The 14225-nt window shown below is 42.1% G+C and overlaps 1 protein-coding gene across 5 annotated transcripts in view; it reads left to right on the top strand.

The window, feature by feature from the left end:
* LOC310894974 (sodium channel protein type 5 subunit alpha-like) overlaps positions 1-14225 on the top strand; it is a 209339-nt gene that overhangs the window by 80441 nt on the left and 114673 nt on the right. For all 5 annotated transcript variants that reach the window (XM_083825713.1, XM_083825712.1, XM_083825716.1 and 2 more), the window contains 2 exons: positions 11719-11860; positions 13482-13679. In XM_083825713.1, coding sequence (XP_083681839.1) covers positions 11719-11860; positions 13482-13679 — 340 coding nt within the window. The remainder of the gene's footprint in view (positions 1-11718; positions 11861-13481; positions 13680-14225) is intronic.

Raw genomic sequence — 14225 nt, 5'->3', positions numbered from 1 at the left:
ATCTAAATATGAGGGAGTATTTGAACCAAGGAGGTGGATGACCTAGATCAAGTGAGGAGAGGAGCTGAGGTGATGTACTTTTGGAGGAGGATATTCTGAGCTGGTAGAAGTAATTGTGGAAGACTTAAAAAAAAAAAAAAGAAAAAAAAAAGGAGGGGGTGTTAAATTAGGAAGAGCTTATTGTGAAAAGACGCATGCATGTACGGGGGGACAGCAAGAAGATGAAAGGAAGATATAATCTAAACTTGCTTGTGGACAGGAAGGTGAGAAAAGCCATGGGGTCCTGGAGAGAGATTCTTTATTTTCTGCTGCCACTATATTATGTCTGCATTTACAAAAAACAAAGGGAAAGCTGAAGTGTCAGCCTTCCCTCTGCATGTTTTGTATGTCTGATCTGTATTGCCAGTCTAATTTAGACTGTAAACTCTTTGGGCACAGGGCCATGCTTTCCTCTTTGTTTGTTCCAAGGAAGGTACAATGTCAGCATTCATTAATTAAGTGCTTTGTTGATTGTAATACATTGCATTTATTCAGGCTCAGGCTGGACTCCAAGACTATTGGGATATTTCCTGGGGATCCCAGGATTTGGCAATCTATCTACACTGGTGTACTTCAGCCTTTTGTAAGCAACAGACAATAATATTGAGCAGGAAATGTTCTGCACGATAGCAATATTGTGTCTCTCCTATACCTCGCACAGAGTTCCTGTCAGTCATTCACTCCCATTATTTAAAGACATGGAGATAATTAGGCATGATCCTAAGGCCTCAAAGGACCTGCAAAGTTTTGTATTCCCACCTGTTAGGACAAAGACCATCATTCGCAGGCCGACGTACCCAACAGAGCAGGACTCCTTTTCCTTAATCCTTCAATGGTCAAAGCCAAGAGTGAGTAGATTCAACAGTAAAATTGCAGATCTGAATAAGCGAGACACTTTGGGATAGTCTGCACCACAGAATCAGGGGAAGTGAGTGAAAAGTGAGTGGATGCCTCAGATCATGGTCCTCCTCTCTATCAGCAATGAAATTAATGACAAGGGCCTAAGTCGGGAACCTGGCAAGAGGGAGAATAGGGGAAAACAGTTGGCAATACTGTGTCTGAATGTTCATAGCATTTTTGGAGCTTGTTTCTGCCCTTACTCTGACATAGCTTGAATTTATTAGCCTCCGGGGTATGCTGAGGACCCAGAGGAAATGCAGGGAAGGGTGGTGCCATGTGTGCGCTCCTGGAGGGATTTGTTGTTACGGTGAGGGATATCTGTGCTGTGGCTGGGATATTAAATCTCAAGGTAATTGACAAAACCATTTTAGTGCATTTTAAAAGCATGTTAATGACACTCTGAGGTTTGGCTGGTTGCTGTTATTATAGAAGAGTAAAAAAAAAAAACCTAAATAAATCTACTATGGCAATTATTAGGTGATGAGACTCAGATGGTCTGATGTAAGAGAGTTTAGTGATGGAGACTGCAACCTGAGCTGGAGCAGCAGGCCAAAATCAGCAGGGAAATGATCATCAGTGGATGCTGTATCACAGACAACCTAATTATCTCTAAGGTGGGGGCTTTATTACATTACTAGGAGGGACTGTTTTCTGAACAAGCACCCAAACTGCCAATAAAGCAGGAGGTAATGGATCTAGCTAATATTGATTCTGATTCAGAAGGGATTTGAATAAATGGATGTCACTCAGAAGCAGCAAACATGTCTCCAGTACAATACCTGGCAGATGGAAGAAAAAATATTGGTTTATGTTTTAAGGTATGTTCAAGCAACCTTGAGGAGTTATGTTAAAAATCACATTGCATAGATGTGGTAGCAATGTTGGGGAGAAGGCATATTTCTTGGTTGGACAAGGACTAACCTGTCTGTCAGGTTTCCCATGTGATGCCTCAGAAACTTTACCCAGGATGTCTGAAATTTTATTTTTATTCACTTAATCAAATAGAAATTGTGTCATGTTTGTATTGTTTATCCAACTGCATTTTTTCCCCATGATGTGCTGCTAGAGTTTTATTTGTATTTAAGAGGAATAAAGAGTCCAGTGGAAACAAAAAGTAATGTTTGGAGTAGAGAGAAAATCAAATGATTGTGATCAAAGATGTTCTTTGGCTCAGAGTGAACGTTTGTGACGCGTGCTCGGTGTTTCACAACAAGCACATTCAGAGCACGACATTAATGGAAAAATCCTCTGCTCTGAGATGTGTCACAGATTGGTCAGGCACTGGAAGTGGTGCTATAGCAGTAAGGTTCTTTTAATGAAAAAAAAAGTGTAGTGTATTTGCAGAATTATTTATTTTTTAAGATGTGTTTCGGGGTTAATTTCGTACTTTTAGATGTGGCTGCACTGGGATTTATCCAAGTTGGTTCTCCTTGCAATTTCAGCTTCTTTTATTTGATTTGGTTAAAATAAATGGAGAAAGCTCAACTACTTTTATTTTCAAAGGGATTACAAATTCTTCTATAAATCTGCCTTTCAATTTAATTCCCAGACTAGCATCTCATCCAATTTTGAACACCTTATTTTAAGCCCTGAGGAAGATCCAGTAAAGATCCGGTACAAGGATGAAATAGCTGGAAGATCTTGGCTAGGATCAGAATGTGAAAGCTGCTCCAGCCTTCATGAAATCCAGCCTTAGCGTCAAGTGGACTATGGTTTGCAAGGGCTGCAGAAGAGTAGGTGACTGAGCTGCCTTATGGGGCGTTACGCAGCAACATACACTGCCAGCACACGCATCATGGGCCTTTTGGAGGCATCTATCTCACATTGTAAGAGTGGCCCCTGAGGTCAAATGTGCACATATGCATGGATGGGTACAGTGATAGTACCGATGGCAAAACCCATTGGTGGACTCAAGTTTTAGAGTGTGCTGAGGGACCCACAGTACGTGGTACACTTTGTGCCTGGCCCCAGGTGATGGCACATGGTCAACACAGGGCAAAAGGGTTGTTTTGGGAAGTCCTGATTCCATGTTCAGCTCCAGTGTGGCATCCTGCCTGAGCACATCAGCAGAACCTCTACCAGGCATCGTTGTGCTGTGATCACCAGACCAAATCTCCCAGTGAATGAGCTGTGGGAAGCATATGTCATGCTGCACCATCCTGCCTCGTGCCATCCATGCAATTACAGCGTGTTCCTTCTCAATGGTTATTAACCATTCATTTTAATGAGATGCCCAATACTGTGGAGCCCTGTGTTTCCCACAGGGCAAAGATTTATGGGGGCTGCCGCAGCTTGGGATTATCAGTCCATGAAAAAGGAGGATACATTTCAGCTCCAAAGCAGTTCCGCTTTTATGCTGTTGTAATTTCACAGGGACATTTTTCTATCTTAGACTGCTGTTTTGTCTTCCTTCTCTGCCTGAAGGTTTGGAAGAGTAATAGAAGCAGCAAAGAAATTTGTCCATTAGGGAAAAGAGAAATGGACAAGATGCTATCAATGTACAAAGTAAACAAGCAGAAAAAGAGAAACTTATCGTTGTTCTTTTCACTTTTTCACTTGCAGCTACTATAGGGAGATGTTTTTTCAGACAAACGCGTATGTTTTAAGTCAATTGTGTCCCCTCTGGGTCTCAAGGCCAGACTGTTTGTTCTATTTTTTATTTTTATTTTTTTGTCCTTTCACATGATATGTCCTATATACTCGGCTTGTGGGTAGGAACAGTCTACGAGATCATACAGACAATGAAAGTACATTTGCATCGTGTCTGTACTGATATTACCAAAAAGGCTAGTGAACAGGAAGGAAAAGCAGCCAGTAAAGCTACTTCAGGATGTAACAAGAAAGCACCTTTGGCAACTGCATCCTAGTAACTGTTGCTATAGAAACTTTACCTACCTTTATCCTCACTATGACCTTGATTTTTCTTAACAGGTTACATTAAAATAATGTACAGAGTGGGTCAAGATTCTACGTGGTTTGGTAAATTCGTCTGTCACTGAGCTGATTGCATATACGAGATGCAGGAAGGACCATGTAGTGTAATACTCCTCAAAGTTTTTTGCAAGTCCTAACAGTTTCTAAAGTATCATCAGAATAAAACTGTTTCCTGTTGTGTTATGGCATTTTACTAAGGTAATTAATGCCAACACATAAAATTGCATCAGATACCTGTTTTCACAGCCACCATGAATACTGAAAGCCACGCTTCTACGGTAGGTTCTCCAAGCCAACATGCTGTCAGCATACTCATTACAGCATGTACAGTGATGTAGCACTTTGATCTCTGAGCTGTAATAACATTCCTTTGCCTTTATGCATCCTCCATGGGGTGATTTAAAGTCCCTTGCAAGGGCTTATCACACCCCTTTAGGGTGGAGAAGAAACATGCACCATATCAAGGAGCACTGTGACAATCAGATGCTTCCCGTGCTTCCACCAACTCTATCTTGTCTTGCACAGCCCAGTGCTGCAGCTTTTGCTCAGCCCTTGGCAGGCAGAGAGCCTAGAACCACATATATATGTCCACCAGAATAATATCTCCAACAGTGTGGTCTCCCACAGCTCTCAGTCCCCCAACTACAAGCAAACGTGGCCAGTAACACAACCCCAGCTGCGCTGAAAATTGAGGAAGTGCAGCAGAGAATAATGTACCCACTTGGTTCTTTTACTCTGCTGCTGGCAATTAGGTCCGCTGCAGCACTAAGTTGCATGAATTTAAGTAAGCCTGTGTTGTTATTATTGCTATTGTTATAATTACTTGCTGTCTTAAGATCTGAAGGCCCCAGATTCAGGCATTGTTTTGTTGGCTGCTGGACAAATACAGTAAGAAGAGCCCCCTTCTCCTGAAGGGTTTGTATTTCAGAGGCACCAGCATGAAAAAGTCGGGGTGAAGATAGTGCTCAGGTGTCTTCACTTCGTGTACGTTCTCCTGGGGAGGGACAAAAAATGGGAATGTCACAAGGAACAGCTAGTCAAGGTGATCTCTGGATAATCAGCTTTGCCAGGCAGGTGCAGTCTGGCAGCCTGTGTTTAACTTGTTATGTGAATGGACCCATCACAGCAAATGGGCTCCTGGCGAGCTTTGGAGTGTGTCTATGGGACTGGTGTCCTCATAATGCTCACCACGTTCAGTCTGATGGGGTGTAGCTGGCTGACAGGTGGGAAAGGCTGGAAAAACTGGTGGAGTGAGGAAGGGGATACAGTTCCCAAATGTGACTCCTTCCAGAAGTGATGATGTTTTGTAAAGAATGAAGTCTGTTGTTTAGGCTGCCAAAGCTGATAACCTAATTACACCCCAGTTTAGTAAGCAATATCAATGACCTTATTACAAACCTTCAGGCTGTACAGCATGCCTTGCATGAATTTAACTAGATTCTGATGTAAATCACGTAGACTTTTTCATTTACTCCGCGTTGGTTACAGTGACATCAGAATGAGGATGGCTTGCTCCTGGTGAGAAAGCCTCTCACTTGAGTATAAGAAACACCACAAGACAGGTATATCACTTGAAGGATGCTGCAGAGGCCATCGGGGATAACTTTATGTACTGTACAGCCTTCAGGTCAGCAGTGGAAGTCTCCACTTCTGGGGATCAGTTGTGTATTTGGAAGGTCATGTCTGTGGTTAAAGAACAGCAGTGGGATTAAATCTAAATCCACTCAGTTCTTAAGGATGGGTAATACTATCTCTTAGTCAAAGTTGTAATAAGCTCATCAACCACATGAGAGAAGCAGACTGACTGTGGGCTCCTGTCTTCATTAAACTGTAATCTGTCACTGTGTTTATGATGATAAATTGCTTTACATTTTGATTGATGGGTTAGGCAGAAGATCCAGTGTCTGGCCACTGGATTGATTGAGAATAAATGATAGTTTGCCTTCCTTGTTGGAACATGAAGTATAAAAAAGTCATCTTGGAACAGAGGGAGTTCTTCCTCTTGCTTGCGTGCCTGCATGAAGGGTCTGACATAGCCTGAAACCAGTGGTTTTCCATCTGTCTGAACAAGTAGCCAGTGGAGAGGCTGAAACAGTCTGTGGGTACAAGTATGTGGCATGCGGAGGCCAGTGGGTGCTCTGAGCCTGTGAGCAAGCCTGCTGACTTGTGCCTCCTTCCCTTTGCTTCTCTAGTTTCAGCACCTGGCTGACATTGCTCTTTATTCTGAGCTCCTTTCATTTATTTATTTATTTATTTATTTTCTGTGTGTTTGTTTGGATCTGCTCGCACTTCCTTTCAGACTTCTGGCATTCCTTGCTTGCAGTCAGACTTATCCAAAATGAAGCGTGCCTCTGCGAGTCAGGTGTTGGTTCTTAGATGGTGAATAATGGGGAATTATAAGTCAGACCCTCTAACCATGGTTAGTCTTTAATATCACAAAAAAAAGGAAAAAAAAAAAAGAGTAAGAGAAGGAGAGCAGCCTGTGACTTTTAGGCAGACCAAGCCCATACTGTTAGCAACTCCTGGCCTTGGCTGGGATGCTGCTGACTTTCAGCCCCCTTCTCCTACGTGCCCAATCACCCGTACAATGTTCATTTTGTAAATACTATAAAACATATTGCCCTGTTTCAGATGGTTAGTTTCATCTTTTCAGGCTGGAGCAAATGTTAGGTTAAGGATCTTTATTTGTTCCCCCACAATCATTGCTTGGTAGGCACTCCTTTTTTGGCTGCTGGTTTCTTCCCTCAAAGCCAAGAGAAGTGAGAAAACGTGGGAAGTGCAGAGGAAAGCACTAGCATGTGTGATCTAAAGGAGATCCAGGCCTTTGCTTTGTGGCTTGAGGACTTCAACATGAAAAGGCAGGTTGAGAAGTTCTTTGCCATGTGCATCGCCAAGCCTAGGAGGCCACAGGCACCATTTCTCCTTCCAGCTCTTACTATGAGGCTTTGAAACCCCATCATGCCCACCAGGCAATCCTCTGGAATTAGCCACATATCAAAAACATCAGCTGTAAACATTCCAGCTTGTTTTCTGCATTCTTAGGCTTAAAATGTGACCAAAACAGGGATACCTAGGAGCCCTTACCATGATATGTTTATTGTGTGTTTGTTTTTAAGGCTTTATTTAATTATTTTTGGCGTGTGTCTGTGGGATGCACTTTATCTCCCATTGTTGCTTCTTTTATAAGCAATCTGGAGTGGCAGGCCGTAGTGAGCTTTTGCAGCCTACACCAGATAAAGGTGTAGACTTGACTTTACAGCTGTCATACCTGACTTGAGCAGCGGTTTGTTACTAAATCCTCGTAGCACATGGATAACGCTCCCTGTGTGTACGGGGTCTGAATGTTACAACCCAGCACATGGCTGTTTTACAAATCTTCTTTTATTGCACAGCCTTATTGGCCACTGCAGTCTGGATCAGCAGGTTCCTTGGCTTGCTGAGATTAAACTCCTGAGCCAGAGCATTTTGTAATTATGCCCCTCGGCTCCAACTCTCTGGCATTCCCAATCTGTGTTATTTGAAACAAAGCTGTTTCTTATGTTCTTTAATTTCCTGTACCAGTGCCAGCTTACAGTGGTGATTACAGCCTGATGGATAGGTAGGTAGACTGATGCTTTTAACTTTTCCCAATCAATGACACTAATTTTATTGTGATTAATTGAACAGCATCCTGTGAGGCTCCTGTGCAGGATGTTGTATTTATGTAGTTTGTTGTTGTTGCCCATCCCTGTGCATCAGAGGAGAGTGCAGTCCTCTGTAATGTTTCCCCAAGGTAACACAAGCGAAAGATTTTGGAAAAAAAAAAATCTGAGGGGGAAGACTTTATTATACATCTAAGACACTTCAGCAAAATCTTGACACTCCTTGAAAAAATCCTCAGAGGAAATGGTGTCAGTTGCAGAATAATATTCTCATGTGAGAGCCTTCCTCCTAAGTTTCTGTAGAGTATTTTTCTGGGAAGCAGCATTGCCTTTTCCTCTCAGTGTTTTTCAGCATACCTACAACCCGTGGGTTATTGCCTCTGCAGGCTACAAAAGAGGGTAAGGAAGTGTAAGAAGCTGAAAAATAAGAGACTTTTGTCTCAAGCATCTAGTCTCCATTAAGAGGGATGTGAGCTAATGTTAATAGCATTCTTCGAGCTGGAGTTCATGTTTTTTGTGCTGTAGACACCTCATTTGAATGCTCGTACACCTGCACATAATATTAGAGTACCGTGTACACTCACTATGGAGCCAGACAGATCTTTTCACTGCAGCAATCTATTGCTAAGTGGAAAAGGTTTTAGAGACACACAAAGGCAGAACAAATCATGAAAAAAATAGCAACTGTATTATAAACAGAAAATATTAGTCTGAGGAACCATTGTTCACTTTCAAAGTCAGAGGAGTTGCATCTCCATTTCCTAGGGCTTTCCAAGCAATTGCAGCAAACTGCTTTGCCTTTTTGCTTCAAAATGGACTTTTCCCCAGTCAGAAACATTGGCAGTGAACCTAAGAGTGACTTTGAAACCTCTGATCTCGTGGTGATGCGTGAAAATACATCCAAGTTCAATACTCCCAATACTGCCTTTCTTTAAGGCACAGCTCTCTCTTATTTGAAATGATGGCTTAGGAAACTCCAAAGAAATTAAGATGAAAATCTCTCGTGAAATGAATGGCAGCATTTCTGTTTTGTCTAAGATGTGGCCAGCTTATTCTAGTTGAAAGTTTATTTCCAACCTACTACCCAACCTAGGTTTAAGTCCACCAGTAAAGCTATCACCACTGAGTTTCTCACAGCTATGCTCAGATGTTTTGGCTATTAGTAATAACGTTAAAATATGAGCAGTTACACCAGCTCAGTAGAGCTTCTTGGGATCTGTCTTTCATGAAGGACTAAGGAAAGTTTGTCCATCTCTGTAAATGATAACTCAGTTTCCATCCAAATACACTGTTAATGCAGTCATTTCCATGGCAAAAGGAAAGAGCCTTAACAAGAATTTTCATGTCCTGCCTGGGCATGCTGTCTTAACACAAGTGCACAGAAAGGGTTTCCTTCTAAAGAACCCAGAGGATCCGTTTCTCTTGAATGGTATCAGCAGCATGTCACGGGCACTGTAGGTTGTCTGCAATAGTAGATCTGAGGCAGAAATCTCATGTCTCTATGGCAGAGAGTGACAGCAGATGCTGCCTCTAGGACAGAGGAGATATAATGAAAATGTTGCCTCAATAAAGAACATGGTTATACAAGAGACATTCAGTATGCCTATGCATATTTCAAGGGAAAAAAAAAGGAAAAAAAAATCAGCATATTCTTCTTTTCTAACTCAGTAATGTTACGTTACTTTTTTATTCAAGTGTGTCTCCGATCAGGAAACAATAGGATGTTAAAGTAAGAAAGCTCTAGAAGGACGCACTTCTAGGTAGGGGAAAAAAATAGACAAATCTCCTTTTTTCTTTCTTTGTGAGACATAGTTATTACTGTCTGTGGTGGTTTTACCTTGCTGGGCAGCTGGACTCCACCACAACTGCTCTCTCACTCCCCTTCCTCAAAAGGAAAGGGGGAGAACATACAATGGAAGGGGCTCAAGGGTTGAGATAAGGACAGGGAGATCACTCAGCAATTATAATCATGGGCAAAACAGATTCAGTGTAGGGAGATTAATCAAATTTATTACCTATTACTAACAAGCTAGAGAAGTGAGAACAAAAAAAGCAAACTTAAAACACCTTCTCCCCATCCACCCTCTTCTATATCTTCCCCCCGAGCAGCACAGGGGAACAGGGACTGGGGGCTGTGGTCAGTCCGTGAGGCTTCGTCCCTGTCGCTCCCTCACGGTCCCTCTCTGCCCCTGCTCCACGCGGGTCCCTCCCACGGGATGCCGTCCTTCCCCAACTGAGCCTGCGGGGGCTGCCCACAGGCAGCAGCTCTTCAAGACCTGCTCCCACACGGCTCCGTACCACGGGGTCCGTCCCCCAGGAGCAAACTGCTCCAGCACGGGTCCCCCACGGGCGGCAGCTCCCCCCAGACCCCCTGCTCCTGCGGGGGCTCCTCTCCACGGGCTGCAGCTCCGGCCCGGGGCCTGCTCCTGCGGGGGCTCTCCATGGGCCGCAGCCTCCTCCAGGCCACAGCCACCTGCTCCACCGGGGGCTCCTCCACGGGCTGCAGCGTGGAGATCTGCTCCGTGTGGGACCCGTGGGCTGCAGGGGGACAGCCTGCTCCACCAGGGGCCTCTCCACAGGCCGCAGGGGAATTGTGCTGTGTGCCTGGAGCACCTCCTGCCCTCCTGCTGCACTCGCCTTGGGGGCTGCAGGGCTGCTTCTCACTCCTCTCTCTCCCAGCTGCTGTTCAGCAGCAGGTTTTTTTTCCCCTTTCTGCTTTCCCAGAGGCACAAACAACATCACTTACTGGCTCAGCTCTGGCTAGCAGTGGGTCCCTTTGGAGCCGGTTGAAACTGGCCCTTATCTAACATGGGGCAGCTGCTGGATTCTTCTCACAGAGGCCACCACTGCAGCCCCTTGCTACCAAAGCCTTGCCACATAAACCCAATACACTAAATTCTCAGCTGATATAAACTAACTTGTCTCTACCTAATAAGATGGAATCACTTATAATATTCACTTCTGTATTACATTTAATTCACTAAACATCAACTGTTCTTTTTCATTTTTATTGCTTTCTCTAAAGACCACTGCAAATATGGTTATGCAGACATTTTGCAATGCTTCAGCACTCCTTTTTTCAGTGTTCAAAGCAGACTTACTTAAAAATTTGTGCTTGACTAACAATGTTAAATTAAGTTTCTTAAAATATTCTTAAATATGTAATGTTGGTGGCTGACACCATAGATTTGTATACCTTCAAAACCTATAGTAATATAGTCTCATCTCAACAAGCAATACTATAAATATACACATATATATAGGTAAAACCCTTGATTTTCATGCTGATGCACAGTCTGTTTTCTCAGGAGTCCACTTTATTCTTTTTTCTTTTTTTTTGGTGGCATTTAAAAATTATTTTTCATTATTTATTTTACTGCTTTGCATTTTGATGTGCAGCAATATTCTGCTTTGGCGAAAAATAGCAGTGGTTGAAATATCTGATGGGATGTTACTGGGAGAAAAAACAAACAAACAAACAAAAGTAAAAGTTGTGTACATTTCTGCAAATTTCCGCTGAGATCTGCTTCTCCAGATACTTAGATCGTTCTCACCTAACAAACTCCCAAATACTGTAGGGCCTTAGGACACTGGCAATTTCCTTGATCTCATATTCTCTTTCCCTGATATATCCAGGAGCAAAATCTTTGCGCTTTGCTCAATGTCTTCAGTTTCTGATAGGTCATTTCTTATGCTTGGAAAGTAACTTGTAGTGTGCAGGTGTATTAGGTCTTTTGGCTAATTGTTTATTGCACCATTGCTGGGAAAGTGGGAGGCTCACTGACCTGGGATCTCTGCCACCTGGTGCTATTTCATTTGATGATGTGATTTGGTACTTAGTACCACTGTTGGCTCTAAAGCAGAAAGCATTCTTTTTCTCTTCTGGCATATGGGTCTAGAAAATTATTTGTGAAGAGTCTCAAAGTTTAATGAGAGAAGGTTCACCATTAGAGTACTACCCAGAACTGTAACTGTAAATGATTACCATTTCCCAGCTTACCCTTTCAAAGGAAAAACAAGATTACAAAGATCTTTGGTGTTGTGAAGTTAGCATATATGTCTGTGTTTTCACTCAATGGAAGAATTTACCTTGGAGCGTCTGTGCTTTTAACCAAGAGCATTCAACATGGTCCCTTTGAAATCTCTTTTTCCACACTGCGGCCATCTATGCCATATTTCATGTACCGTCTCTCATGTTTTGCAGCACATGCCCCGAGGGATACATATGTCTGAAGGCTGGGGAAAATCCGGACCATGGTTACACAAGCTTTGATACTTTTGGCTGGGCCTTTCTCTCTTTGTTCCGTCTTATGACTCAGGATTATTGGGAGCGTCTCTATCAACAGGTATAAGAGTGTTTTGTTACTTGAAATACGAAATAAACACATCATCTTATTAGAGTTAAATATCCAATAATTAAAGACAAGAAGGAATTCCCAGTTATTAGTTAAATTGCTCTTTGTGTGTTCTGGACAAGTATCATCAGTTGTTACAATTATTTTCTTTTCTCAGAGGTGTCGATCATACCAGGAGGCATAAGACTGGGTATTTGGGGGAGGGGGTAAAATTGGTGTTGAGAGAAGGATGCTCTGAAATTACCTGAATCTGAATAAAGTTCACCACTTAATAAAGGTCACCCAGACTGCTTAAGGATTGTTTAGTGACTGATGTAACATAAACTAATCTTTTGAGTCCAGCTCAGAACAACAAAAATACAAAAACCCACCACCAACCAACCAACAAAACGAAAAGCACCTATGTATTTGGCATACCAGTTTTTGCAAACCATGTCAATGAACACAAATTCACTGGCCAGCAAGTCTACCTAGTACCTCCCAGCTCTCCCTACTGTAAACATCTCATCACCGAGACCTAAGAGACAGGGGCACAAATGGAGTTAACTTACAGTCATGCATGCAAAATGGTCTGCTAGTAAATGCTCATTTTAGTGTGCATTTTCCCCAAAGTATGCACACTCTGAAGAACTGCATATGATAGTTTGGTACTAAATTACACGCTCTGTCCATGAAACCATTGAACACTTAGTTCTGCATCTCAAAATTGCCAAAACTAGTGCATAGCCAAGGAAATCAAGAGAGTTAGTGCAGAAAGGTGCTTCTCTGAAGGTACTGAGGTAAACATCTTTGAAGGTACCAGGGATTTCTGCTTCACATGTAGACAATTATACAATTTCATGTCAGGAAAATGTAAAAGAAGGCAATCAAAGATTCTTTGAACAACTGCATTCACTTATTTGGCACAGAGCTACATGTACAATTCTGGAAGGCTGAAACTGTCAGGGCAAATAAGGGTGAACATCACTCCTCTCATTATTTGACCCTATAATAGCACACAGTGGTTTCTATCACTAGAGTCAAATCCTTGACTGTGAGGCATATTTATAATGTAAGTTCAACCTGTTGTGCTAAACTCTAGTTAGGCCTGTAAATCTGGAAAGGAATCGGGAAGTACAGTCAACAGCAGGCAGGGTTTAGTTTTTCTTATTCTGAGGCAGATGTCTAAATAATGCTTGGGTGAATTACATCATAAAAGTAACTTTTTCTCCCCACTGACTGTAAACGGGACCTATACTGTAGACAGTTAAAGGGAAACAATGAATCCTGCATGGGAAGTCTCTGTGTACTGCACAAAAATAGATTGGTCTGTGTGAAGAAACCTCTCACTGCAGCTGATGTAAGGTTATGTCTAGTCAAAGAAAACAAGCAGAAGTATTTGGTAAAAGAGGAAAACATTCTTATTTTAAAAATGAATAGTAGTGCAAGGCACACAATTTTTGACTAAGGTAAAAAAGTTTATTGTGGAGAAGGTTATTTCCATGAATAACATCATCATTTGTCATGAAAGGGATTCTGTTTTTTTTAAAAAAAAAACAGCAACCTTTTTTTTTTTTTTCCTGGCAAAAAAACCTGTAAACAATTGCTAGTGAATTTACTTTTGTATTTACAGACTCTCAGATCTGCTGGGAAGATCTACATGCTCTTTTTCATGCTGGTCATCTTTCTGGGCTCATTTTATCTGGTCAACTTGATTCTGGCTGTGGTGGCCATGGCGTATGAAGAGCAGAACCAAGCCACTATTGCTGAAACAGAAGAGAAGGAAAGAAAGTTTCGGGAAGCCATGGAGATGTTAAAGAAAGAGCAGGAGGTGAGTAAACTGCATGATGTGATTAGCCTTGGATTACTTTAAGATGGTCCCTTGAGATTCACATTCTCTTTATTTCATATTTATGTGATAACGGAAATAAGGTTCTGCTTGAAAGCAGCTTAATGTTTATTGTCCTGGGTAGAGTTATTACAGTCCATTCTGAAAGAAAAGCGATGGCTCTTTCTGCTAGGACTAGGGCCATTTAGGGTTTACGCATCCAGAGCTGTATTGGTTTAACTGTACCAGCGTATGCCAGCAGAGGAATTTATATTAGTTGACATATAAGACATTTTCATGATGATATTACTACATCTGCATTCAAACACAGAACATCTATTTTGGTCATTCAGCCATAGCCCCAGCTGAACCACCCCTTCTTTAGCTCATGTTCATTTCTACACTGTTTCATCCGTACTGCCATGAATATCCAAGCACACATAACTTAGTACCTGAACAAGTGAACAGGCAGATCTTGAGGTTAAGCTTTGCATATTATATAAAGGATATGTGTTTAATGTTATGTTGTAGTTTGAGCAAAACAGGGAG

This window comes from Anser anser (assembly GCF_964211835.1).
Source record: "Anser anser genome assembly, chromosome: 2".
Classification (NCBI taxonomy): Eukaryota; Metazoa; Chordata; class Aves; order Anseriformes; family Anatidae; genus Anser; species Anser anser.
Note: the sequence above shows the minus strand (reverse complement) of the source record. Positions and strands in the feature narration are given on the sequence as shown.